This window comes from Nycticebus coucang, chromosome 8 (assembly GCF_027406575.1).
Source record: "Nycticebus coucang isolate mNycCou1 chromosome 8, mNycCou1.pri, whole genome shotgun sequence".
Taxonomy (NCBI): domain Eukaryota; kingdom Metazoa; phylum Chordata; class Mammalia; order Primates; family Lorisidae; genus Nycticebus; species Nycticebus coucang.
The window spans coordinates 10,576,236-10,603,983 of NC_069787.1; the positions used below are offsets into that span (position 1 = coordinate 10,576,236).

General features: G+C 46.8%; 1 protein-coding gene across 6 annotated transcripts in view; it reads left to right on the forward strand.

Annotated features, from left to right (window-relative positions):
• The window catches only part of SRGAP3 (SLIT-ROBO Rho GTPase activating protein 3), a 261,624-nt gene that overhangs the window by 176,123 nt on the left and 57,753 nt on the right, over window positions 1-27,748 (forward strand). For all 6 annotated transcript variants that reach the window (XR_008381621.1, XM_053599336.1, XM_053599337.1 and 3 more), the window contains exons 5-10: window positions 5,824-6,009; window positions 9,573-9,701; window positions 11,159-11,380; window positions 12,692-12,793; window positions 15,469-15,666; window positions 19,570-19,654. Coding sequence is in view for 5 of the 6 variants with exons in the window: in XM_053599336.1 (XP_053455311.1) it covers window positions 5,824-6,009; window positions 9,573-9,701; window positions 11,159-11,380; window positions 12,692-12,793; window positions 15,469-15,666; window positions 19,570-19,654 (922 nt within the window). In the remaining variant the exon portion in view is untranslated. The remainder of the gene's footprint in view (window positions 1-5,823; window positions 6,010-9,572; window positions 9,702-11,158; window positions 11,381-12,691; window positions 12,794-15,468; window positions 15,667-19,569; window positions 19,655-27,748) is intronic.

A 27,748-nucleotide genomic window follows, 5' to 3' on the forward strand; every position in this document is an offset into this window, starting at 1 on the left:
AGCATCATGGTCTAACAGGCTTCTCCTACGTGGTAACAAAGAAACCGTCCCCAGCCCTGCAAGGTCCCTTCCTAACAGCCTCACCCCATAGTGGAAAGAGAATGCCCCCTGCCCAATGTTTCCAGTACAGCGCCAGGGCAGTCTTTCATTGGCCTGGCTGAGCTCCTGAGCCCCAATCTTTATGGCCAGATTAACATAATGTTCATTGATTGGCCAGCCTGGGTCTCATGCCTGCCTTTGGGATTGGAAGACTGGGTTAGTTTTCCATGAACCATGTGGACTGAGACTGGAGAAGGGGAATTTGGAGGATTTCCTCAAAGAAAATCCAGAAGCTGTTCCCAAAGAAGGAGGACTTGATGATCCTGAGCAGAGAAAAACAACAGATGTCCGCGGAGGGGGACCTGGGGAAGGCTGGGGAAGTGGCTCCTTTGGCTGGTGCCCAAACACCTGATATTCTCCCACCTATAAACTGTTCCTCAGACCCATTTGGCTTCTGCTCCCTGGGCTCAAGACTCACACGGCTGCCTTTGCCTGGGGCGCTCCATCCCCACCCCAAGTTATGTTCACCCAGTTAAAGGCCGCTCTTCATTCAAGGTTCAGTTTAGATGTTATTTCCTCCAGGAAGCCTTCCTGTAGGGCCCTGTCCTCCCCGCATCAGGCCACTTACCGCACCATTTAATAGCCATTTGTGTAATTGTTTGTGTTTACTCTAGGTCAGAATGGAAAACTGTTTTCCGCACTGTAGTATTTCCCAGTATAGTATCTGGCACATAGAACTAGTCAACAAATATTTAATAATTGAAGATATATCTGTTTCCCCCACCTCCAAATATTCACACATATCAGAGGCAGTAGAACTATACCTCTCCTATTTTACCCTCCCTCTATCCCTTTCTCTCTCCCTTTCATCCACTCACCCATCTATCCACTCGTCCTTACTTCTGTCCACCCACCTGTCTATCCATCCATCAATCTATTGATCCAGCCAGATAGACAAACAGTCATTCATTCATTCAGAAAAATATATATTAATAGTTGCTTGGTACCACGCTCATGAACCAGGTCCTAGCCTCGGTTTTGCATTCTAGTTGGGGCAGGATAGGCTAGAAATATGAAAAATGTATAAATTAAAATAGAGATTAAATTCTACAGAGAACATAGGATGCTTAGAGTGTGGATAATGAGACTGAAATTTGGGGACTTCTCTTTTCCTTTGAGGTGTTGGGCATGTACTGGTTCAAGGTCTCACCCACACACAAATGCTGGAGGCAGATGGCTGCTGTGCCCAGATGGCTACGCCTATGGAATTGAGGGAACACACACCGACCGCACTGTTGAGAAGCTGTTTTCTAATAACGGATCCATATCTGGCCCCAGTGTATCCCTTTATGGATGTTGTCAACTTTCAGATTTTGTTTGTCTTCTTTTGCATTTAAATGACATCTGAAGACTGTGCAGATAACACTTGGCTGTTTTCAGAATCTGAGGATCTGGGAAGAGGCAAAAGCAATGTGTACACAGCCAAAGGCAACATCTAGGGGTCAAAAGACCTGGCCTCCAGCCTCAGCTCTGCCTGGTTTGTCGTGTGACTTTGGACAGCACACTTGCTGTTTCTGAGCCTTCGTTTCCTTCAGTGAGGGCTTAGGGCACAATTTCGGGAGGGCCTCTGGCTGTTGCATTCTGAGAACTCATGAAGCTGAACTGGATCTGAGAATAGTGGTCTTAACTCACACGTCCCTATGAGGTCCTTCCCTAGATTCATTTGGCGGGGCCCTCCCTGAAAGGGTCAGGAGTGCTAGACAGTGAACCCCTCATCTGGCATCAAGCAAATGGGTGTCTTTGAGGGGCCCTTCGGAGATCCCAAGTTCAGCAACTTGGCCTCCGCTGAGCTCTTGCATCCATCTCTGCCCTTTCCCAGCCCCAGGCACACTGCTGCTGTCAGCCAGTCCCTTTATATTCACAGTGTAGAGGGCACTTTGCACATTGACACTCATCTGACCTGCCCTAGGCAGGCGCGGAGCACACAAGCCTCTCTTCACAATCACCCAGCAAGTAGTGAGAGGGTTGAATCCCTGAATCCCTGTGGGCTAGAAGATCCTTTCATCCCTATTTCATGGTTGAAGAAGAGGTGGCAGGAAATGTGCCCACTGGACCCAAGCTTTGGGGTTAGCACCTTGGCTCTGAACCTTGGCTCTCCATGTACCGTCTTTTATTTTTATATTTATTTATTTGTTTGAGACAGAGTCTCACTCAGTTGCCCGGAGTAGAGTGCCATGGTGTCACCATAGCTCACTGAAACCTCAAACTCTTGGGCTCCAGAGATGCTCTTGCCTCAGCTTCCCGAGTAACTTGGACTGTAGGTGCCCACACACTTGGCCTGGCTAGTTTTTCTATTTTTAATGGACAAAAGTTACCATAGGCAGTGGAGTTCATTGTTCTCTTGGGATTGGGAATCACTAGGATCATGGAGAATTTGGCCTAAGGGTGCAGAGGACTGTGTTCTCCACGCGCAAGATTTTGGGGATGCACTTCAGAGGCTATCCTGGAGAATTTGACTTGCTGGAGAGCAGCAGGAGAACTCTGTGGCTCCAGAAGCGTAGAAAATGATGTAAAGGGAGGGAATAAAAGTGAACAAGGGAGAAAGTGTGAGAGATGAGAACATGCAGCTGGGCCTCCACTTGAGTGGAGGCACATGTGCAGAGATGATTGGACGGGAAGATCTGGCTGTAAATAGAAATGCTCTCTCTTCCTATTAACTACTCAGCACAGATGATAGATTCATAGTGAGATAAACAGACTCAGAAGCTGAAATAGAAAAAGTGGATGTAGCAGGAACCATTGAACCCAGAAAAGGGTGAGATCCAGAAATGAACAGCATCAGCAATGGGGGGGGGCGCAGAGAAAGAGGGGTGTCTGTGAACGTGGAGGAGCAGAGGAAGGGCAAGGTGGGCCTGGAGGCAGCCGCAGCTGGCATCCTAACTCTTGGCCACATCTCATTCCTGAAACCATGGCAGGAAGGTCATTGAAAATTGGCAGCTGCTTTGGTTATCAGTAAGACTGCAGTCACTCCTTGTGGCCACTAGAGGTCGAGAGCGCATCAATATGGCACTCTTTCTGGTCCACCCAGTTGTCTGCTAAGGAGCTTAGAGAAACTGGCCTACAAAATGGATGAAATCAGCAAGAAGGAGGTTTCTAGGGACTTTAGGACAACTGAAAATCAGCAGGAGTGGGTGGGATAAATAGAAGGGGTCCTTCCACTAAGACGCACAAAGAAAAGTTGATTGCACTTTCTATTCAGGTGTTGTTTCACAAGTATGGGGGGTTTGTAGGATGAAGGAAGGAGAAAGAATACATTGGAAAGAAAGGAAGAATACGTGGAAAAGAATACATTTTTTTCCCCACATTAGCTAAAATTCTCTAGAGGTTGCAAGAATTTTCCTGAAGTCAAGTGAGTAAGTATAAGGTTCTTAAATCCTCAACCCCAATCAGGGATCATGACGGTGATGATCACCAGGTGGTAATGGTATCACCTAAGACCGACATGCTCTTACCCTATGGAAGGTATTATTCTCAGCACTTTACAAAAATTAGCTCATTTAATCTTTACAACAAACCTATGAGGTAAGTGCTCTTATTAACCTTATTTTACAGATGAAAGGAGGTCAGAGAGGTCGTGTGACCTTTTTCAAGGTCGGGATTCAGCCCAGACCTTTGGGCTCACAGTCCATTTTCTTACCTGCCATGATCCACAACACATGTTGCTCCTTTGACTCCTGCCTGGCCTATGGCCAAGGCAACTTTCTGAACTATACATCAATGCTGTGATTTAATAACGAAAGTCACAGGAGAATTCCTCATTGTAATAAACTTATTTCATAGTGTTTCGCATGAGCATGAGTAAGACAATAGGGTTCGTCAGTAATTCCCTCGAAGTTCCCTGACTTAAAGGGCCTGGTTAGGTAGGAGCACATCCCATCCCGGGGGAAGCTTCTGCTCCGTAGCTGCTGTAATTACCAAACAACAGAAGAGGAGCAAGGCTCAGAAACAAAGATTCCAGGAATTTCTGTGCTTCTTAGCATAGAAAGATAATTGTAAACTTGATATTGCAAAAGAAAAACATACTCTTACTTGGGAACTAGGAGAGAACAGGTGGTTGTTATGGGGCTGCCCAGCCTGGTGTCAGGCTGCCGAAGCTATCCACATCTGCTGAGAAAATGGGAAGGAATTAAGGAAACAGTCTGATATGGTAGAAAAAGTGGTAAATAAAAAATCAGAGACTACATGTCTCATCTTATATTACATTTAAATATAAATTTATCATATGATCCTCCATTCCTCTCTTAAGTGTTTACCTAAGAAAAATGAGCATATATACACAAATATTCATAGCAAGTTTATTCAAAATAACTATAAGTATCCCAAATAACTATGGGCATATGACTAAATTGTGGCATAGCAGTACAGTGGAAAACTTTAGCCATAAAAACAAACTTATGATGCCTTCAGCATCATGGGTGAATCTCAGAAAAATCATGCTGAGTGAGTTTATATGGTATGATTCCTTGTAACTGGAATTTTAGTATAACACACAAAACTAATCCGTGGTGATAGAAGGCAAATTGGTGATTTTCTGAGTCTGGGGTAGGGCTGGGGATTCAAAGGGGCGTGAGGGATATTTTGGTGCGGTGAAAGTTCTGTATTTTTTTTTTGGACATAAAGTCTCACTTTGTTGTCCAGGCATGAGGGCAGAGGCACGGTCATTGTTCACTGCAACCTCAAACTCCTGGGCTCAAGGGATCCTGCTATCTCAGCCTCCTTAGTAGCTGGGGCTACAGGCGTGTGCTGCCACTGTGCCTGACTAATTTTTCTATTTTTATAGAGATGAGGCCTTACTACATTGCTCAGGCGGGTCTTGAATTCCTGACCTCAAGCCATCCTTCCACCTCAGCCTCCCAAAGTGCTAGGGTTACAGGTTTGAGCCACCATACCTGGCTAGAAGGATGCCCTGGTCATCCTAAACTGGGTGACTATACCTTGATTGTAGTGCTGGCAACATGGATGTGAAATCCAAAGAGTCATGCCCTGATATTTTGCCCCCACCTGGGCCTCAGTTTCCCTGTTTGTCAAACTACGTGGTTGTTGAGTTAGATGCTGTATAGAATTTTTTCTGGCTCAAAAATGTCCCTTATTATGACAACATCCAATTTTTATTTTGGAAGCAGAGTAGCAGAGAGTTGTTTGTTTTGTGGGAATTGTTTTTACAGGCAAGGACGAGTTTATTCCAGAGAGCGTAGAGTATCTATTGGATTATCTAATAATCCTCCTTTTGGGCACACAGCCATTTTCAGGCCCCATTTACTTCAGAGAACAGCTGAGAAAATGATGTGCATGTGAGTAAGTAGAATGCTTCCTATGGAAGTCCCATGAGAACACCAGGAGGGGCTTTCCCACTGATGCTGGGAGAGGGGGCAGGGACGCCAGAGTCACTGCTGGCAGGGGCGGAGAGCACAGCTGAGCATGGCTGGGCTTGCCTTCTCGCCTCTGAGGACCCCTGGAGCTTGGGGGCTGTGATTACCTTTTTAACTTTCCTTTCCACCAGCCCAGGCCTGGCACTTAGTAAGGACTTAATGATGTTGATGATGATGACGATCATCAGCATCATTTGCAGTCCTCAGAGAGTGTGTGTAAAAATAAGGAAACAGGTGCTCCGAGAATGTCCTGGGAGGAGGGTGGAGCCCTCCTGCCTGGAGCCCAGAAGGTGGGAGGGGGCCTCAGTCCTGGGCCACAGCGGGCTACTGACCGCGTGGACTCATGTGCCCCCAGGTCATGAAAACCTACCACATGTACCATGCGGAGAGCATCAGTGCAGAAAGCAAGCTCAAGGAGGCCGAGAAGCAGGAGGAGAAGCAGTTCAACAAGGCAGGGGACCTCAGCATGAACCTGCTCCGGCACGAGGACCGGCCACAGCGCCGTAGCTCCGTGAAGAAGATGGAGAAGATGAAGGAGAAGGTGGGTGGGGGCCCTGGGCTGGCAGTGCTGGGGCTGGGCGCAAAGCAGGAAGAGGGCCATGCTGGCCGACCGCCTCGGCCTTCCTGCTGGGTCCTCTGCACCCGGGGGCGTGGGCACAGAAGGACACCACCTCTGTGCCAGTGTAGCTCCGTGTCACGTGTCGCGGAGGAGGCGGGGCTGGCGGTGCCCCTGGGGGACACTCAACTGACAGGAGAGCTGAGCAGGACTGTGCCAAGATTCACAGCCAGCAGGCACGTTCTCCGGTGGGCAGGAATCACCAGCATTAGTGGGGCAGGGGCTTGGTCCAGAGGCCAGTTTGGTGGCTGAGGGCAGGATGTGGGGCACCGATGACTGTATGTGGCCCAACAAGAGGACTGGCCCTGGGTCACCAGTCAGCATCTGGGAGCCAGGTAAAGGACTCATTCCAAAAGGCCATTGCCAAGACAAGGACAAGAGGCTTAGAGTCACTGTGTATTGGTGTTGGAAAAGTCATTTAGTAGGGCATAGTAGGAGTTTTAGCTTTGGAGTCAGATGAGCTGATATTGAAAATACCACATTGTAACACCTCTCCGGGCTGGGCACCATGGCTCACACCTATAATCCCAGCACTGTGGGAGGCCGGGACAGCCGACGGCTTGAGCTCAGGAGTTTAAGACCAGCCTGAGCAAGAGCAAGACCCCTGTCTCTACTAAAAATAGAAAAACTAGCTGGGCATAGTGGCAGGTACCTGTAGTCCCTCCCTACTGGGGAGGCTGAGGCAGGAGGATTGCTCAAGTCCAAGAGTCTGAGGTTGCTGTGAGCTACAATGATGCCATGGCACTCTACACAGGGTGACAGAGCGAGACTCTGTCTTAAAAAACAAAAAGCAAACCACAACAACTCTCCAAGCCTCAGTTTTCAAATCTGGCAGGGATGGCAAATAAGTCTTATCTCTCATGTCAGCTCTGATGGACTGGTAGTGGCTGCCCAGAGCTGTGGGATGAGGTTTATGAAGCCTTATCCAGGCTCAGTGGAGAACAGTACCATGGTCATTTAATGACATCACCATGGCCAGGGAATCCGAAACTAGTTGACTTCTAAGTTTCCTTTCTCTTTACAAGGCTATGATTTTTCTTGTTGAATTCTCTGTATTCCTTTGTTCCGCGCAGTCAGCAAATGTTTGTGAGCACTTCCTATGTGCTGAACGTGGCATCTGGGCGAATTCTATGTTTATGTGATCCTTGAGTTCTGAAAATCGTAGGAAATGGGATGGGAACAAAACAAGACCTGGATAAACCAGAAAAGTAAACTAGACGTACATAAAATATAATTCCAGGGTAGTTTCCAAGGGCACAGAAAACCACAATAATCAGGCAGAGACCCAACTTAAAGAATTTGAATAGACATTTCTCAAAAACACAAGTGGCCAATAAGAACGTGAAACAATTGTCTGCATCATTAGTTACTAAGGAACTGCAGGTCAAACTTAATGAAACATTGCTTAACACTAATAGGATGGCGAGACTAGAAAAGGCAGACAGTATCAGCTATTATTGGTGAGGATGTGGAGAAACTGGAATCTTCGTACACTACTGGAGGGAATGGAAACTGGTTCTATCACTTTGCAAAACAATCTGAAAGTTCCTCAAAATGTTCGATATTGACCAAGTTCCCATGTGAAGCAATTCCATGCCTAGAGAATTTAAAATATATGTCCATATAAAAACTTGGATGGGAATGTTCATAGTAGCATTATCTAGGATAGCCAAAAGATGGAAGCAATTCAGAGGTGGTTCATTCACACAGAGAAATAGTATGCAGCCATAAAAAGGAATGTAGTACCAACATATGCCACAACGTGGGTAAACCATACTCCGAAACAGTGCACCGGTTGCAAAAGACCATATGTGTCTTTAAATTGTACAATTATGTTTATATGAAATATCCAACATAGACAAATTCACACTTTTTTTATTTATTTGCAGTTTTTGGCCGGGGCTGGGTTTGAACCCTCCATCTCTGGCATATGGGGCCAGCGCTCTACCCCTTTGAGCCGCAGGAGCCGCCCCATATTGGTTATTGGTTTCCAGGGGCTGTAGAAGAGGAGAAAGGGGGGCGACTGCTAATGAGTGAAGGATTTTTTGGGGTGATGAAAATTATTCTGAATTTAGGTAGTGGTGATGTTTGTACAACTCCAGGTGGAAATAAACAGAAATAAAATAGCTGAGCAGAGAATGATAGGACTATGATGTAGGAGGAAAGAGAGTGCTGGCTGGGAGTCTAGAGACAAACTTTTAGCTCAGAGTTGCATGTTAATTGGCCGCTTGACTTTTAGACAAGCCTCTTCTCTTCAATTCTCATTTTGTCACTTCTATAAAGATGAGTTCAACTAGGACACTTTCCAGGTATAAAATTTTATAAGTCCATGAAGGGCTGAAAAATGATCTCAGGGTCATAGTGGGCCCCTGAAAATGGGCCAGGAGTATTTTAACTCCCTGTGGTGATTGGGTGCATGGCTAAGACGATGTAACTGCCAGGCCCCTGGAGAAAAGCCACAGGAGATCTCTGAAGAGAATTAAAAGGTTGATAAGCAGTATACCTTTACTAAAAAGTCACAACTCTATGTGGAAAAGACCCTTTTATTGAGCAGTGGGACTACCAGTCTGAAAGGGGCCTGGACAGTTCTCCAACCCACTTTCTCTTCCCTCTTCCCTGCCCAGGCTGGGAGTAGCTTCCTGGGAGGCAGTGAGGCTTCTAGCCAAACCTCTGGTGCCTCATCTGTCTCCCCACTTCTCACACACAGACAGCTATTCTCCTGGCCTCTCTGCTGCCTGTCCTTCAGTCAGCAAAAACCATAGGATGCTGCCCTTGTGCAGGGACTATCCTGGGTGCTGCAGACCTAGCAGGAATGAGGCAGATCAAGTCCCTGACTTCATAGAGTTTGCTTTCTAGTAAACAAAGAGGTAAAAAATAAAATAAAATAAAATTTAGTTTCAAGTGGTGGAAAGTGCTTATTAAAAAGTCATAGCTGGACAGGGGGAGAGAGGGAGGGAGAGCAGAAGTGGAGATTCTGGGGCTCATTTTAGACAAGCTTGTTGCAAAGGCCCGTATGTGAAACCTTGGGTAAGGAGCTGCATGACGTGAAGGAGCAGGCTACGTGGAGATTCGAGAGGATGGTCTGCAGGCCTTGAGGCAAGAATGAACTTGGCCTTCTAAGGGAGGGACAAAGGAGGCTGAGTGAGCGAGGGGGAACCTGGAGGAAGATGGGGCTTGGGAGGTGGACAGGGGCCAGGTCGTGGGGCTTTAGAGCCAGCAGCAGCAGTATAGGAAGCCACCAGAGGGTGTCAAGTAGGGATCTTATTTTTGGAGTAGAGACCAAGGCCGCTACTTATCAAACAGTGGTTGGCTGCATCTGCACTGCGTGAGGTGAGCTTCCTGAGCCTGGGCTCCAAATCTTGCTTGCCTCATGTGTGGAGGTCTTCCACGGGTGTGGGTGTGGGGTCGAATGGCAGGCTGTTCCCATAAAGAAGATCACAAATCTTGCCCATAATTGGCTCGGCTCTGATATCCACTCCTTCTTCCAGCGGCAGGCTAAGTATTCTGAGAACAAGCTGAAATGCACAAAAGCCCGGAATGACTACTTGCTGAATCTGGCAGCCACCAATGCAGCTATAAGCAAATACTACATCCATGATGTCTCCGATCTAATCGATGTGAGTCTGGGACTGAACAGGCCTGTGCCTGGGCCAGCCTTCATCCTTCGTTGCACACCTGCTGGAGGGAAGGGGCAGGGAGCATGTGTGGCCTGGAAAATGAGTGTTACCTCACAAGCGGGAGGTGGGCCTCTGGGGGCCCCTGCACAGTTGGCCTGGCCAGTCACATATGCCATGCCAACTTCCCACGTTCCCTCCTCTATGTCAGGTCCTTTTCTGGGTTTGAGGGGTCCGGGGGTAAATTGTACACATTCAATTCCTGCCTTGGGGAATTTCTCAGTGTGGCATAGGAGATGCTAATATGTCCAGCACCCCTGGGTCAGCTAGGCACATGCACAGGTGAAAGAAAATAGTGACCGAGACAGAATTCAATGTCCAGCACCCCTGGGTCAGCTAGGCACATGCACAGGTGAAAGAAAATAGTGACCGAGACAGAATTCATGGCACAGCCTTATGCGGGAAGGTTACCTTGGGGGCAATCAGGCAGCTTACGCAAATGGAGAATGGGACACTGCCTCCCGAGCACCGGCTGTGCAGGACATGCGGTAGGCACAACCAGGCTTAAGAAAGAACACTGTGAGCGGTGGTGCTGGCGAGGGCTTCGGTGTTGTCTCTGTTGGAGCCAGGGCTGTTTCTCTCCCATTCCGCTTCCTGCACAGATGGGGGATCTGGCCCATGGCGCCTAGTAAAGCCTAGGTACTGGGCGATGGATCCTTCTCCTGTTATATACTGTTGGGAAGTCAGAAGGCCACCAGTTTCCCCATGGCTGCAGAGGGAGGCCCATTGTCACCACCCCAAGCAGATTTTGACTTTCCCATTTGTTCTTTCAGCCCTTTCATCCCTTCATTTCCAAAAGATTGATTGAGCCCCTCTGTAACCTAGGACTTGAGGTGTGGCAGAGGGCTGGAGCCAGTGGGTTTGTGCCTGTGGAGTTTATCCCGCTGAGGACGTGGTAATAGGTGATTGCGCTGCCACATGTCAGGGTCATAGTGAGGGAGATGGAGGGAAATGAGGCCCCGAGAAGATGAACATCTGAGTGGGGAGATAACCTCTGAGTGGGGAGAACATCTAGGAAGGCTTCCTGGAGGCAGTGAGTTCTAAACTGGATCCTAAGGAAGACTCTTCCAGGCAATCTAGGAAGGCTTCCTGGAGGCAGTGAGCTCTAAATGGATCCTAAGGAAGACTCTTCCAGGCAGATGGGGTGCATGTGTGCATGCCCAGAGATGAGATAGAACACGGTGCATTTGGGAGCCTCATTCTGCTGTTGCCCAAATCTCAACCCCACCTGTCTCTGAGGGCTTTGGTGTGGTTGTGTAGTGGGAAAGTGTGCCAGGCCTCCAGGACAGAAGATGTGGCTGTGGAGCAGGGGGTGATTGTGAGTTACTGTGGTGGCCGGAGACCACCCCCCTCCACGCCCCAGCTCTCACCCACCCCCTCTGCTGTTGCCTCTCCCCAAGTGCTGTGATTTGGGCTTTCACGCCAGCCTGGCCCGCACCTTCCGGACCTACCTCTCAGCAGAATACAACCTGGAGACCTCCCGCCATGAGGGGCTGGATGTCATCGAGAATGCAGTGGACAACCTGGATTCTCGAAGTGACAAGCACACCGTCATGGACATGTGCAACCAGGTCTTCTGTCCTCCACTCAAGTTTGAGTTCCAGCCCCACATGGGGGATGAGGTAGGCTTCTCCCGGGAGCATGTGCCTGCGGCTGCTTCCCTCTGTTCTCCCGCACGCTCCAGGCTCAAGTCCCACCTGCAGGACTGCAGACCCTGGCTTCCCTTAAAACCCCTCCCAAGTAGGTATAGAAGACCCCAAGGGAGCCGCAGTCTGCACAGAGTCTCACATCCTTCCCCCTGCCGCCTCGCCACAGCACCCTGGCTGCCACCCTCTGCCAGGGCGCTGTACTCCTCCCATACTGAGCCCTTGACATGTCCAGCAAGTGAGTTTCCTTCAGTGCTTGTGTTACTCAGATCATGGTTCTATTCTGAAGAAAAGACAAATGGGGAGAAGGCCCGAAACAGCACAACTGGTCATCCAGTTCACAGAATATAACGAGTTCCTTGAGCTTTTCTATGTCACTCCTCCCACTGGGACTTAGGGGACCCAGACAACAGTGTACGTGACCCCGCCTGCCTCTGAATCCCAGTGGGGCCCAGCTGGGCCACCCAGCTTGGTGAGGAGGGGCTAGGGGGCATCTGCCAGGCCCTCCGATGTTTCTGCCTACTTTCTTCTGCAGGGTTGTATGCTCTTCCCACCCTGTCTCTCTGCCTTCAGATCCAGCCCTCGACCCATTACCTGGACCTGAAAATGCTGGCCTCATGGCCTTGCTGGTGACCATGAAGTCTGGTTGCCTGGTCAGTGGTAGATAGCTAAGAATGTCAACAGGTCCCCACTATCCCCTCCGGTCCTGGCTGTGTTCTGGAGGGGAGCGGGGGGCACTAAGGCATCCCAGATGCAAAGGGGAGGGAGAACAGTATTTCTCTGGCTTCCTCCCCTCCTCCAGCCCTCACCCTGGGAAGGAAGAGCTGTGCGGCGTATGATGTGCCTCACAGTTGCCTCTCTGCAGCGTCACCCTGCAGGGCAGTGTGAGCTGACGACTCCGCTTTCTCTTTCCATTGGCTTCTCTTAGGCTGTTGCTTTCTAGCCACGACTTCCTGCCTTGAAATGAACCAATGAGGTTTGCTTATTGAGATTATGTGAAAGCTCTGTAAACCCTCAAATGCTGCACAAATGTAGAAGATTATGACTTATGTAGAAGATTATGAGTCTATACCTGGTAATGTCAAGAGGGTAGGAAGACGCTGATTCCCATTTGGTGCTGGTTGCCATGGCCATGTATGAGCTGCATGACCTTGGGCAGGTCGCTTAACCTTTCTGAGCCTGTTTCTTTGGCTGTAGGAAGGGATGTTAATGATAAGCTGTGCCCTAGCTCCACCAGGGTGAGGGGAGCACTGGGTGGTTGACAGGTGGTGGCTGTCATTTCTACAGGTGTGCCAGGTCAGCGCTCAGCAGCCTGTCCAGACAGAATTGCTCATGCGATACCACCAGCTGCAGTCCCGACTGGCCACTCTCAAGATAGAGAATGAGGAGGTGAGTGAGCCCCTCTGCCCTGTAAGGCTGTGGCCACCAAACCCTGTACAGTAGCAGTCTGTGGCCTGTTAGGAACCAGGTCACACAGCAGGCTACACAGCAGGAGGTGAGGGTGGGAGAGCAAGCAAGAGAAACTTCATGTGTATTTACAGCCATGCCCCATTGCTTGCTTCGCTGCCTGAGCTCTGCCTCCCACCCCAATCCATGGAAAAATTGTCTTCCATGAAACTGGTCCCTGGTGCCAGAAAGGCTGAGGGCTGCTTTTATAAGGGACTGCCTTATGAAGGCCTGGCTTGTCCTGAGGAGTCCACTGGCCATGGAACACATAAAGAAGTGATGGTTCATCTGTGAGATGGAATATTACAGAAGCTTTAAAACCACTAAGCATCTCTGATCACCTGGAGGAATGCTCGTAAGGTGTTCAGTTAAAGGAACACAGAGAGTAAGGAGGAGTCTGTGTTCCATACGGTCATAACGGGGCATATATTCCTGGGCATAGAAAAAGGACTGGAGGGAAATGCTTCAAAACATTAATAGCCACGTCTGGATTGTGGAATTATAGGTGGTTTCTGTTTACTTTTTTATGATTGTTTTCTATTTTATGCAGTGATTGCGATACAGAGGATGCCAAAAAATGCATGTACACTTTAAGAAAGGAAAAACCTGTGTTGAAATTGTAACATTCCATATATACCAAAAGCAGAAGATGAGTTCAGGTCACGCTGATCACCTCTTGTAATTGCAGAAGTCGAACGTGACTCAAGTATTACAAATTTAGTATAGTTTTTGTCTTTCTTAAGATGTGTATACGTGTTTTTGGCACCCTCTGTATTTATTATCAGATAAAATAGTAGGTGTTCTAAATTACCCAATGAAATAAACAACCCAGGGCACACTAAACACGTCAGGGTCCTGAGCTGCCAGGACCCTGCCAGGAATGGGGCAGTCTTTCCATATCCAGCCCTCCTTCCATGCAGCCTAGTGGCAGAGGGTAGCACTAGGAGGGTTCAAGTAGAAATACCAGCTGTGGAGGCTCCATTGTGGTTGAGCTGAAGAGGCCAGATGGCTGTTTCAACCTGAACACCTCCCTCCAAAGGGAACATCAACCAACTGGAGGCCCCTGGAGAAAGGACACCAGGACACAGCAGTGTCACCCGAGGCTGTGGGCAGGTTTCTCCTTGAAAGCGCAATCATGGAAGGAGGTGGGAAGACATGGTCCTAGTCTGCAAATCTCAAGAGGGCTCTCCTGGGCAGAGAGGCCAGGTTTGCTTTGTGACTCCACAAAGGACAGACCTAGAACAAATATGAGACAGATTGTAGCTCAGGATGATAACAGATCAAAGTAGTCCCTGGGGGGAAGTTATATGGAGACAAATTATATATTTGTTTTTCAAGCCTGGCAAGAGACAGCAGATGAATAGAGTGTTTTTCTTTCTTTCTTCTGCCCCATGTCTTTCCCCAAAGGATTTAAAATTGTTTACATGGAACACTATATGGATCATAATGTTAATGGAATTTTAATTGGAAATCAGAGCCAAAGAAAGGAGAATAAAGGAAATGTCCCTCTGTGTGGGCTGAGAATGGGCATGGGTGTGCTTAATTTTGAACCTGAACTTCCCATCAGGCTATATTAGATTTCATTTATTCATATTCAACAAGTATTTATTCAAATACGTGTACTATTTATTCAAGTATTTATAGAGCACATATTATGTACCAAACATTGTTTCAGATAGAGAATAAAATGAGATTAGAGTGAAGAGGTACAAAAACACAGTTCCTCTTATGGAGGGTGTACATATACTCTATTGAGAAAAGGCACAAAAAAATTAAAACAAAAAAAAAACCAATAAATGAATGAGCATGGAAAATATGAGACAGTGCTAGGCACTAGGTGAAGGCTCAGGAGGTGATGTTTAAGCTGAGATCTAAGTGACAAAAAAGAGACTTTGAGTGACAACAATTTTAGAACAAATGAAGATGCAATTTTTCCCGTGACTGTTTTTGAAATGACCCGCCATCAAAGTAAAGGGTCTGTAATTTAGTCACGGTCCAGCAAAGGGTGCGGCCCATGTGCCTGTGGTGGTCCCACACAACTCCAGGAGAGAAATAGGAGTCCTGACGAAGTGGCATGTGCCTCAGGGATGTATTCCTGGGGCTTCCCTTTGCTTAGCCCGGCCTTTGACAGAAGTGTCATAGCAGAACTTTGAAGAGTTCTTCACTGAGGATGACTGCCCATCACTACACAGGCTTGTCCCCTCCCTTCTCTGGATGAGGGGAACTAGTGTGGTCCCTACTTGAGTGACTGAGGAATGTCCCATGGGAGGAGCTAGTTTGGGGCTATGTAATCTGGCCAGGAAAAACAAGCCTTGAAAGCCAAGTTCCTCCTTTGTTCATTACAACATGCTTCAAGCTTCTCTCTGGCAGAAGCAATACAAGAAATGACCTTACTTTGGGTATCCCGGCTTCTTATCCCAGCCAGCTGTGTGTCCTTGGGCCAGGGACCAATTTGCCTTACTTTCCATGTCCATGTAGTGGGAAAGATGATCTTTGTTCTGCCTATCGACTAAAACTTTATATGGAAGACACAAAATGACAGTTGGGAAAAGGACTTTGAAGCGTCAAAGGCAGCATGAGAATGCAAGACTTTTGTCGATACGCTGTTTTTCCCCCAGGTTAGGAAAACCCTGGATGCCACCATGCAGACCTTACAGGACATGCTGACCGTGGAAGACTTCGATGTCTCCGACGCCTTCCAACACAGTCGATCTACAGAGTCCGTGAAGTCGGCTGCCTCTGAGACCTACATGAGCAAGATCAACATTGCCAAAAGGAGGGCCAACCAGCAGGAAACAGAAATGTTTTATTTTACAGTAAGTGGCTTCCTGGACCCACAACCCACTGTCTGCTGAAATGCAGAAAGTGAATTGCCAATGGGTAGCACTGGGGTTGGTCTTGGGTGACAGTTATTGAAATTTTCCTGCTCTAGGGGAAAAAAAGAGAGAGAGAAAGAAAGTCTTATTCAGTTGGGTGAGAAGAAAATGCTAACAGGACTGTCTGGTGTAAGTCTAAAGTTATGAGTATAGATTATTGTGTTCAACTGTCTTAACTTTGGATGTGGGTTTTGGAAACAATACCCTCAGCAATCCAAGCAAATGCTCTTGAATCGCTAGCCCTTCAAATAAAGGCTCATGTTACTTACCTTCCATTTGGCTAGGGACAGGGAAAGGGAAGGAGAGGGGGAGTTTAGGTTTTAGTTCAACATGTGTTTATCGAAAATAGGATACTAGTTTTGTAAAGGACTTTAAATCTTCCATCTGATGCTATTGTGTCCAACCATATCCCTGCAAGAGGTCAGCCGGACTCTGCTTGAATGCCCCTCAGGATCAAAAGCTCCCTCCTTCCCCCCCAAACAACCCTTTTGTTTGGGTAGTGGCTGGCTTCGGGTAGTATAATGTTTTCCTTTAACTTTTTAAATCTTCAACAATCTACCTCACTAGGCTTTCTGATCTTGATCCTGTTCTTTGGGGCCTCCCAGAGCAAAGCTAATTCTATATGACAGTCTTTCATGTGGTTGCAGAGAACTGGGTTTTCATTTCTCCAAGCTAACTGTATCTGATTCTTTCAGTCCTTCCTTGGAAACTTGTTTTGAGCAGGCTCCTTTCCTGGTGACTTTCTCCTAAGAATGTTCCATTGATTGGTGGCTTTTCTAAAGTGAGACTCTCAGCAGTGGTCTGACCAGCATAGACTAGAGCAGCAAAATGTTCGCCCCTTCTACACCAGGTGCTAAGCACCTATTCATGTTCTGAGATCATATTCTCCTTTAAAAAAAATCTTCTTAAACATAAGTTAACATCAGTTAAATCTCTCTTTCCTAAATGTTGCTGTTGCCCAGGCCTCCTTCCTCCTAAGGCTTTGTAGATGATATCACGGTAGGTCCTAGGATTCAGTTCATTGTTCCAGATTGTCAACCTCCTGATCCAGTTGTTCAACATATATGTGTCTCTTCAGATCTATGTCATCTGCAGATTCAGTGAGCATGACTTTTTACTTTAAAGTTTATTAAGAAAAAACAAACAACTAACGAATATGCCAGGGCAAAGGCCAAAGACAACATTGTTAAAAATATACAACCAGGCAGGTGCAATGAGGCTGATACTGATTGGCTCATGGTCGTATAACCCGTCACAGGTACACCAAATTCTAGCATCTAACTTCATCTTGTGATAGGCCTTGTCAAATCCCTTGTCAAAAACCAATAGCTGACATGCACTGCATTTCTTCCATCAATACTCTTTGACCTTGTCAAGAAAGAAAATAAAGCTGAGCTTAGTGAATCAGCCCATGTCAATCCCTGACATTCACCACTTCCGTTGGGGGGGCCTACTATGTTCACAAAGATAATTTATGTATTACAAAGATTAGTGAGAAGTGCCATGAATATTAATTTCCTTTGTCAGGAGAAGCAAAGAAATCTGGGTAGCAGAATCGGAGAAGGGGGTCTTGCCTGCTTGAATTAAGAAACATCTCCAGTATCTCTGACCAAGGGTCTTAAGATTTTATATTTTATTCTTAATACTCAATTCGCTAACCTGGTTGGGTAGTATATTTGCTCATGACTTGATGTTGTGACATTATTTTAGGTCTTCTTAAAGACATAATATTCCTTTTAATGCAAACATCAATACACGTTGACAGCTTTTTTTCTTTTGTGGGTCCCATGGGTGAAGCTTGGAAGAGGTAAGCAGAGTCCATGATCCATGGAGCCTGGATGCAATTTGCACTAACCAGTGGATAACCCGCCAAGGTGTGAGTCACATGTTTGGGATGTAGAACTTCAACAACCAGGAGCTGTGAAGCATGTGGACAAAACACCTGCCTACACTTCAACTCTGTTTTTTATGGTAGATTCATAGACATGTGAAAAAATCAGATAAAATCAGGTGACAGTAGTTGACAGTATTGAGCTGGAATCATTTGGGAAGCTTGTTAAAATGTAGGTTCTCAGACCATCAACCTTCCCAAGATGGGCCCCTGGAATTCTGACCACTTCTGAGCCTCTGTGTTTCCTCCTCAGGTATAAGTGAGGGGTCAGACTTGAGGTGTTCTAGAATAGGAATAATCTGCCCAAGGTCACACAAGGGGTGACCAAAGTGCTGAGCTTCTGTTTCCTTCTGGGTAGAACGGGCCTGATGATGCTTTCCCTATTTGTCATTCACGATTGTGATGAGGCTCAAATGTACGTGTCTGAAAACTGTCACATGTTCTACAGATGCAAAGGGCACGGACTCTCAATGGCTAGGGGCCAGTCCTAGGAGCTAAGGACCAAGGAAATGGAGAGGAGACATGGCAACCTCCCACCAGCCCGTCATTCCAGAAACCCATTCCTGGGCCAGTGTGAAGTGATCCCCATCTTACTTGTGTCTATGTCAGCCCCCACCCCACCTTTCCTCCACACCTATCTTCAACAGGAAGATGCTTACAGTAGAGACTCTCCCCAATAGGCAGAATGTGGCTGCCCTGGCCCCGGCAGCTCACTCCGCTCCGTCTGAGCTTGCTGGCTGCAGCAATGGAGCAGATTTCTTTGTGGGAAACTAGCTGGTAGATGTGGGACAGTCCCATCTGTCTCCTTCACGTCATTCTTAGAGCTTCTGTAATTGCTGTGGCTTCTGTTTGCAAAGCTCCTTCCCACAGGTATCTACATGGCCCCTTCCCACCCCCTCTAGGCCTTGGTTTACAGGTCCACTTTGCAGTGAGATCTTCTTGGATTCCTGATCCACTGTTACTGCTTTATTTTTATCCATGGCATTCACCACTACCTAGCAGTGGTATTTCACTTGTTTTGTTCCTTTATCCTCTCTCTCCACCCTGGTTCCTAAGGCCCATGAGAGCAGGGCTCCAGCTGAACTTCTCAGCACCTGCTCTCATCTGGGCACAACTTTGGGCCCTGGGGGTCCAGACGTGCACTGAGTGTGGGTCCCATTCTCCAGTACTCACATCCAGCACAGGCATGCCCCAACAGGGCGCTGGCACTGGTGCGGCTGATGGGGCTGCAGTGAGGAAAGCTGGTACCTGTGTGGAGGAACGGCTGGGGCCCAGGCCACACTGTGGGCAGGTAGATGTCCTTCTGTCCTGGATGACTTTCTGTCCCTGAGCACTGCTCTAAGGCAAGGCCCTGGAATTAGGAGGCAGGCTGAAGCCAGTCCTGGCCCCTGAGTGGCTTTCTGTAGGACCTTGGGAGATCACTTCCCTGTGCAGCTTCACGTCATCTCACCCCACACAGCTTTGGTTATTTTAATGAGGATGCCTCTCAGTTGTCTGGGTGGAATGTCCTCCTTCAGAGCGGGGCCAGAAGAAAGGAAGGCTTGTTTCAAGGCTCCTCTCTGATACATCTAATAAAGCTCTCTGGCCTCAGCGGTGTGACCCCTGGGACAGTTCTTCTGTGGCAAAAAAGCACAACCCTTCTTTAATGACTGAAGAAGCCCATTGCTTTGCGCTCCCTGCTTACCTGATGAAAGTGGCTTTCTCAGCTCCCATTCCCCTGGGCCTCTTTGTGTTCCCAAACCCTGACATGAAAGGCCTGGAGCCCCCCTGGGCAGCCCCAGGGCAGGCCTGGGGACCTGAATGGAGAAGGGCACAGGAGCATGTCCATAGGCTCCCTCTTCCTTTGCCTGCCGCCCTGAGGGTAATAGGACCTCCCTCTGGCCTCCCTGTCCCTGAGGTCCCTGGCACCTGGCCCCATGATCTGTGACTGTCTTGTGCCTTGTGCCTTACAGAAATTCAAAGAATACGTGAATGGCAGTAACCTCATCACCAAGCTGCAGGCCAAGCACGACCTCCTCAAGCAGACCCTGGGCGAAGGTGAGTCCGGCGGTGGAGGTGCTGTGCTCCCCACTGAGTTTTCCTGTGGCCCCTCACGTTATTGAGCTGGTTAAGCTTGTGACACTGACCCTGGCAGAATGAATCCTGGTACTGGACCCCCACGCCCACTCTAAGACTGAACAGGCTGGGAAAATCTCCTTGGTACAGATGCTGAGAGGAGGCTCGTCTAGCTGCAGAAAGAGAGGGCAACCACCAGCCCTAGTTCCTGCTGTGGGGGAGAGTCCAAGGCAGTGGGAGAGGGGCTCCCCTCAGGAGGTGGGGGTGATGGGGCTGGTATTGATGTTTCCCAGCAGAGGCTGTTTGCCAGGAATACTACTGGGGCCCCTGGCCAGCGGGCTAGGTCCAGAGAAGGGAAATCCACGTGTGGAAGGGAGGCTTTCCAGTGACAGTTGGAATGAAGTCCCAGCTGCTCTCGTGACACATGGGGCCTCAAGCCACTTGGCTTCTGCCTGCTTCCCTGACCTCACCTACCATTCACCCTTTCCTTGCTGTGCTCCAGCCATGCCGAGCAAATTTCTGCCCTTCAAAACTCAGCCAGCTGATTCCTGCCCCAGGAACTATGCATGTGTGTATATAGCCACTACCCAAATCGGGTACAGAGCATTTCATTCACCCTCAGAAATTCCCTTGTGCCTCTTTGCAGTTGGTCCCCACATTCTCTACCCCAAAGCACCACTGATCTGATTGCTATCACCACAGATTAGTTTTCTGGGTTCTGGATGGTAAGAGGTGGGGAGCTTTTGGGGTGATGGAAATAAATGTTCTAAGTCCCGATTTGGGGTAGTAGTTATACGTGGGGGTACACATTTGTCAAAACTCATTCATTGGGAGGTAAGGGTGGGGAAGAGTGAGTTGCAGTAAGCTTTTCCTTCATTCCTCCACTCTAAGTTCTACTCATCCTGGCAGTTGAGTATTGGGTCTAGGCACGAGGGGGTGGCTAGGAGTGTGGAAACCCAAGAGGGAAACAAATCAGCAGGAATGGAGGGGAAAGGGGAGACGCAGGAGGTCCAAGAGGGGAGCGCGGGGTGTGTGTGATGGAGGCAGCTTCCAAGACCAGCATTAAAGAGGAGGATTCGTTCTGACAGGTTGGGGCTGGTGGCTCTTTCCCACCAGCCGTGTAACAAAAACAGGCTGTATGATTTGCTGGCTGCTTGTATTTTTGAAATCACATACCCTGAATTTAGAAAAGTAGATGTTTTTTTAAAAAATAAGATCCTGGATGAGTCTTCTGACTGGGAGGAGAAAGCTCTTCTCTCTGGCTGCTATGTGAGTACTAATCATATGCAGCCTTTTATTACTGTCTTTGCCTGGATATCCTTAATGAAATAATATTAATAGTAATACTTCATTTTGGTTGACATACTCCTGGCCTGTTTGGTCTTCCAAGTTTATTAAGCCTTCAACTACACCTTGTTCCAATCCCTCTTCTGAGTCTTGAGCCGATTAGCAACCAGAATCTCCAGGGAAATGCAGCTTCAGAATTATAAGTTACAAGGGTAGTTAAGAAAGAATCATCTAGAAGACTCTCCATAACCCTGTTTTCTAGTAATCTCCTAGTAGAAAAAAGCTCACTGTTCTTCCTTTGACAACTGGGGTGGGTCTTGATAGTCTGACCAATTCTACAGAAGTCATTCTTTTTTTAAGTAAACCTTTTATTTTAAATAGTTTTAAATTTACAGAAACTTTGGAAAGATAGTACTGAGTTCCCACATGGGAACTCGACATCTACTTTCCTTGGTTATTGACATCTTAGATTAGTATAGTATATTTGTCATCATTAATGAATATTAATACAGTATTATTACTGGAAGTTGATAGATTATTGAATGACTAAAAACTTGGAAAATAAATAAAATGCGACCACATCCCCAGTCATTTTTGTATATTTACTATATGATAAAGACATATAGTATGTTGATTCTTAGGGTATTGGCTGAAAGGGGAGAATTTGCAACCAAGAGAATTTGCAGACTTAATTGATAAAGCTCTTGCCCACTGGGTAAAGTTAGAATGGAAAAATTCACCAGGCCAAAGGAAGCTTTGGAATCTTAGCTAATTCCATCTCCCTGGTGTCAATTGATGATTCACCTCTACCCCAGGCATTTTGATTCTTCTATTTAGTAGCATTCTCTTCTACAAGTAGGGTAGGGTTACACCTGTATCAGTGGCCTTTTTATGTCATCTGAAGACTATTTTGTATTGGGGAAGACAATCTGGAAATTTTGAAAACAAGTGAGAAATATGGGGTTGGCAGAATATTTTGGCTGAAAAGATGCAAAGCCTTCCTTCTTTTTAATGAAATGAAGTATCCAGGCCTAGTGCCTTAGTTTCTCTCAAGTACAGTAGTGTCCCCTCATCTGTGGTTTTGTTTTCTGAGGTTTCAGTTACCTGTAGTCAACTGCAGTCTCAAATGGAAAATTCCAGAAATAACTCATGGTTTTAAATTGTACACCATGCTTTGTAATGTGATGAAATCTCCAGCTATCCCGCTCCGCCTCTGCCAGAATGTAAATCCTCCCTTTGTCCAGAGTTTCCACCCTGTATATGTTCCCCACCCATTAGTCACTTAGCCTTGGTTATCAGTATGAAAAGGATTTAGTGCTGTCTAGTTTCAGGCATACACTGGTGGTCTCAGAACATATCCCTCAAGGATACAGGGTACTACTGTACTCCTTTGACAGCAGGGCCCAAAGAAACTATGAGTTACAGGAAACAACAAGTTCTTTGGGGTCACCTGCACTTAGACATGAATTTCTGAATGCAACTGACCCCAGACACATGAAGCTTCTAGGTGCTCTGCAAATTGGCATTCCTTGTTATAAATTCCATGTTACAAATGGCATACCTTGTTACACAGGCACAACTTGGGAGTCAAGATCTGCCCTTGGCTGTTGCATTATTGTTTTATTGGCCAGAGAATTCTTGGTTTATCATCATCTCTGAGTCTTAGATCTATGACCTTTTTACTGCTCTGGGGTTTGAGTAGTCTGTAAGCTACAGGGTTTACACCCAGAATGTGGATAGTTTTTCAATTTACCAAAGCCCCTCAAGGGTGAATGAATAGTGTGCTGTCTATAAAGGGATGGGATATAACCTTTTGGGCCAAGATTTAATAGCCTATTATAGAGCAAAGTGGCCACCAGGACCAGACAGTCTGACCTTCTAGAAAATGACTGTGCCACTAGCTATAAAATACTGTTTTTGCAATCCCAACAGGTCTCAGAGGTAAAGGACAGGGCACTTTTTGGATTTCTGATATTTGTTAGAAGTTCAGATACCCTATTCCTAGAGACGTTGGTAATGGGATTCTTGAGAGCTAGAATGTGAGTCCAAAGCGGATATATATTAGAGTCCATGTCAGAGGAAAGTGTGTTCTGACATTCAACTCCAAGTGCTTCACATCCTAAGCACTTTGATTCTTATCTGCCCACTCTTCCCTCCTCACCCCATCTGTCCATCCATCTATTTAAAAGCACAGACATTGTGCTCATCCAGGCCTGGGGAGACAGTGACAGATAGTCTCTGTCCTCATGGGGAATAGAGACCTCAGTGTTAATCAACAGCTAAGTAAGAATTATAATTGTGATATGTGCTATGAATGAAAAATTGGGGGCTGAGACAGAGAACAGTTGTATACACGGAGGTAGGATGGGAAAACTGCTTTAGACGGGGTGATCCCAGAGGCCTCCTAGGGAAGGTGATGTTTCAGCTGAGACTGAAGGGTGACAAAGTGACAGCCACCTGAAGACCTGGGGAAAGAGTGCTGGGCAGAGGTGACAGCATACAAAAAGGTGAGAAAGGATATGGTGTGTTAGAAGAACTAAAGGAAGGGTGATGTAACTGGATCACAGTGAGTCCGTAGAACACAAGGCAGTTTGAGAACCCAGGGGTGAGCAGGAAACACCTTCTGAAAGCCCACCCTGTGAGGAGGGTCACAGATGACAGCAGCCATAGGGAGATGATGCACTTGACATTCAACCCTCTCCTCCACTAGAGCTCCAGGCCACTGCCTGGCCCCTTTCCTGGGCTGCCGTCAGCTCTAACAGGAGGTCTTGGGTCCATATGAAAATTTCACCCTAACTGATGTCTGGTAGGAATTTGCTCCAGACCCCAGACACCAAAGTAAGCAGAACAAATTTTCCTGTTTTACCAAACTTTTCTCCCTTTTTGCTTTGGTCTTTGGCTCTAGTTCAACCAACTGCAGTCACTCTTATCACTGTTTGTGGATTTGGTTGGGCTCGAAGTTCTATTTGCAGATCTCAGGTTCCTCTCTTCCTCCTCTCATTTGCCTCCCTGGCCCCATCATGCTTTGTTTTCTGGAGAGTCCCCTAATTTTAAAGGTGGTCAGAATGACAGAGCTAGAGCTGTGCTGTCCAGTGTGAAACGTACAAATCAGACACCAGGGATTTAGGGAGTTAGAAAAGAATATAAAGTAGCCTATTAGTTTTTATATCAATGCACATTGAAGTGATAGCATTTTTGCCATATTAGGTTAAATATAGTATATTATGAAAATTAATTCACCCGTGTCTCTTTACTTTTTGTAATGCGGCTGCTAGAAACAGTGGCTTGCATTGAATTTCTATTAGAAAGCATTGGTCTAGAGCAGGGGTCCTCAAACTTTTTAAACAGGGGGCCAGTTCACTGTCCCTCAGACCACTGGAGGGCCAGACTATAGTTTTAAAAAAAAAAACAATGAACAAATTCCTATGCACACTGCCCAGATCTTATTTTGAAGTAAAAAAAAACAAAACGGGAACAAATACAATCATACCGCATCATGTGGCCCGCGGGCCGCAGTTTGAGGACCCTTAAAGGCTCTGAGCTGGGAGCAACTCTGTCCTAAGAGGATCAGGAAATGTATGGGAGCATTACTAGATGTCACAGTGACTGGGAAACAAATACTACCAGCATTTGGTGAATGAGATCCAGGCATGTAATGTACTAAAAAAGGAAATGAAGAGTTTAAACTGAGGATATTGAGGCCCAAAGAAAGGAAGCAGCTTGTCCAAACTCACACAGTGAGTTGATGAAAGAGTTAACATTAGGACTCAGACCTCTTCCTTTTCAGTACAATTTTGGAAGGCAAAGGAAAAGATGGTGTCTAATGTCTTCATTTTGATCACCACATCCCTGTCCAGGGAGCTGTCTTCTATGGCACTGTGTCCCTGAAGCCCAGGAGGGGATGGTATTAGAAGTCAAGCCACCTTTAGGGAGCTCCTGGTTCTTAGGAAAATGCCACTGTGGAGATCCATTGTCCCTCACCCTGTGTGTGTGTAGGTGGAACCAGTTTCCCCAGCAAAGCTCAGATTTGAAGTTAGACAACCTGGATTAGAATACAAACTCCTCGCAAGCAAAGTCTTGGGGAAGTCACTCCATCTCTCCAAGTGTCTTTGCTCAATTGTTGTGACAGGGACAACACCTTGTGTACCTGCATGATCTACTTGTTAACTGGGAGAATAATTTGGCACTATGCTTCTTGCAGGTGGAGGACTTGTTCATTCATTTATTCTTTCAATAAGTATTTAGTGAGGACATAGTTTGTGCCAAACACTATCTAAGATCTTGGTGTTGCAGCAGTCTTAAGAAGAGACAAGATCCCTTCTCCCATACAATATAGTGTTTTCCAGTGGAGACAGACTGGCAGCAGATAAGTAATCAATCAGTAATAAGCAAGAAAAGTATTAATGATAAGCTATATGTAGAAAGAATTTAAAGAAAGAAATGTCATATAAACAAGGATCTACTTTAAAGTGAGGAAGCTTTTCTCTGGAACAGAGAGAAGTTGAGATCAAAAGACAAGGCAAAGCCAGCCATGCAACTATCAAGGGCAAGAGGATTCTAGGCAGCAAATGCAAAGAAAGGCCTATTTGATGACCACACAGAAGGCCTCTGAGTCTGGAGCATAGGAGAAAGTATCCCAAGAGGATGGTGCAGTAGATAGTATCTCAGAAGGTCCACTCTGATCTCAGAGGGTTTTAAAAAACAGAGTAAGAGGTTTGGATTTTATCCCATGTGTGATGGGAGGTTATTGAAGGGTTCTAAAGCAAGGAAAAGATATGATTTCTAATTTAAAGAGAGGGCCGGATACAGAGGCTCAAGCATTTAATCCCAGCACTTTGGGAGGCTAAGGAGGAGGGTTGCTTAAGACCAGGAGTTTGAGGCCAGCCTGGGCAGCATAGCAAGACACCATCTCTACAAAATGAAATAGGAACTGCTGAGTCAGGACTGGATTGTAGGAAACAGGAAAACCAGTTAAAAAGTAGTCCAGAGTGGTGCCTGTGGCTCAAAGGGGTAGGGCACCAGCTCCATATGCTGGAGGTGGTAGGTTCAAACCCAGCCCTGGCCAAAAACTGCAGAAAAAAAAAAGAAAGAAAGAAAGTAGTCCAGGCAAGAGATAAGGGTGGTCTGGACTGGGATGGTACTGTTGAGATGGAGGGAAGTGGATTTAAGTTATGAAGGAAAGAGAATTTTCAAGGATAATGCGTAGACTGCTGGCTGAAACAAGTAGGTAGATGTTGAATACTTGAGTAGGTTTGGGGCATGGGCAAAAAAAGAGTGTTTGGGGCACATTGAGGTTTGAGATACGAAGAAGTCACTTGGTGGTGAATAGATAAAGGAAATGGGATCTATATAAGCCATGAAATATTATTCATCCGTACAAAGAAATGAGTTCTGAATCATGGTACATGAATAAAACTCAAAAACATTAGGCTAAGTGAAAGAAGCCGTATGCAAAAGACCACATACTGTATAGCTCCATTTATATGACAGGTCTCCAATAGACAAATTTGTGCAGTAAGTTAGGGTTGCCTGGAGCTAGAGGTGGGAACGAGGAGTGACTGTAAGTGGGCGTGAGGGGAGGGATCTTTCTCTTGGGATGGAAAGCCTCTCAAATTGAATTCTGGTGAAAGTTGTATAACTTCGAATATTTACTAAAAAAAGCATTGAAATATATACGTCAGGTGGGTGAATTTTAGGATATATAAATTATATCTAAAAAATGCTATGAGAAAAAGAAGGCAGTGCATGTGAGTCTGGAAGTCCAGGGAAGGGGACAATCTGAACCAAAGGGTTGAGAGTCCATAGTAAGCACTTGGGACCTCTTGGGGATGGTGTATGGAAAAGAGTCCTGGGGCATCCCTATATGTAGAGGTTTAAGTTTGGGCAGATGAGGAGGAGACAAGAAGAGAAACGGAGGAACAGCCGGTAGGGCAGGAAGGACATTTGGCAAGTGCAGAGTCATGAAAACCAAGGGGAAAAGCTTTCAGAAGGGTTCACTGAGTGGAATGGTGCTGAGAGGTCAGGGAAGGTAGGGGCAGAGAAGACCATGGGCTTGGCCACAGGAAGACCACTTGATCTTGAGTGTTGATCTTGACATTTGCAGTCTTCATCTCCGGGTGAGGACAGAGGCCTAACTCGGTGGGGCGAGGAGAGAACAGGAGTGGAGGAAGCACAAGTGCCTGTAGACAGTTTGAGGGAGACTGCAGAAATGGGGATATATTGTTGTTAGAGGGAGAAACGGGGTCAAGAAATGAGTGTAGGCTTGGTGCCTGTAGCACAGTGGTTACTGTGCCAGCCACATGCACTAAGGCTGACAGGTTCAAAGGCAGCCTGGGCCAGTTAAACAATGACAACTGCAACAACAACAACAAAAAATAGCTGGGCATTGTGGTGGGAACCTGTAGTCCCAGCTACTTGGGAGGCTGAGGCAAGAAAATTGCTTAAGCACAAGAGTTTGAGGTTGCTGTGAGCTGTGACACTACAGTACTCTACTGAGGGCGACATAGAGAGACTGTCTCAAAAAAAAAAAAGAGATGGGTGCAGAGCTAGGTCATACATATCTGGAATATGTTTACATGCATTGGAAATGGTCCAGAAGTGAAGAGATAGGTGATGCCAGAGAGAAGGGAAACCCTTGCAGAAGTCGAGGACCTGAAAGCCAGAGCACAGAACTCAGAACGCGAGGATGTTTGGGTTTGGGCCAGAGCAGGATGCTTCCTCCAGAGAGTCAGGAGAGGAGGCCGGGAGGGACAAGGGACGGTGGACAGGTGGACAGGTCGGTTCATCTCC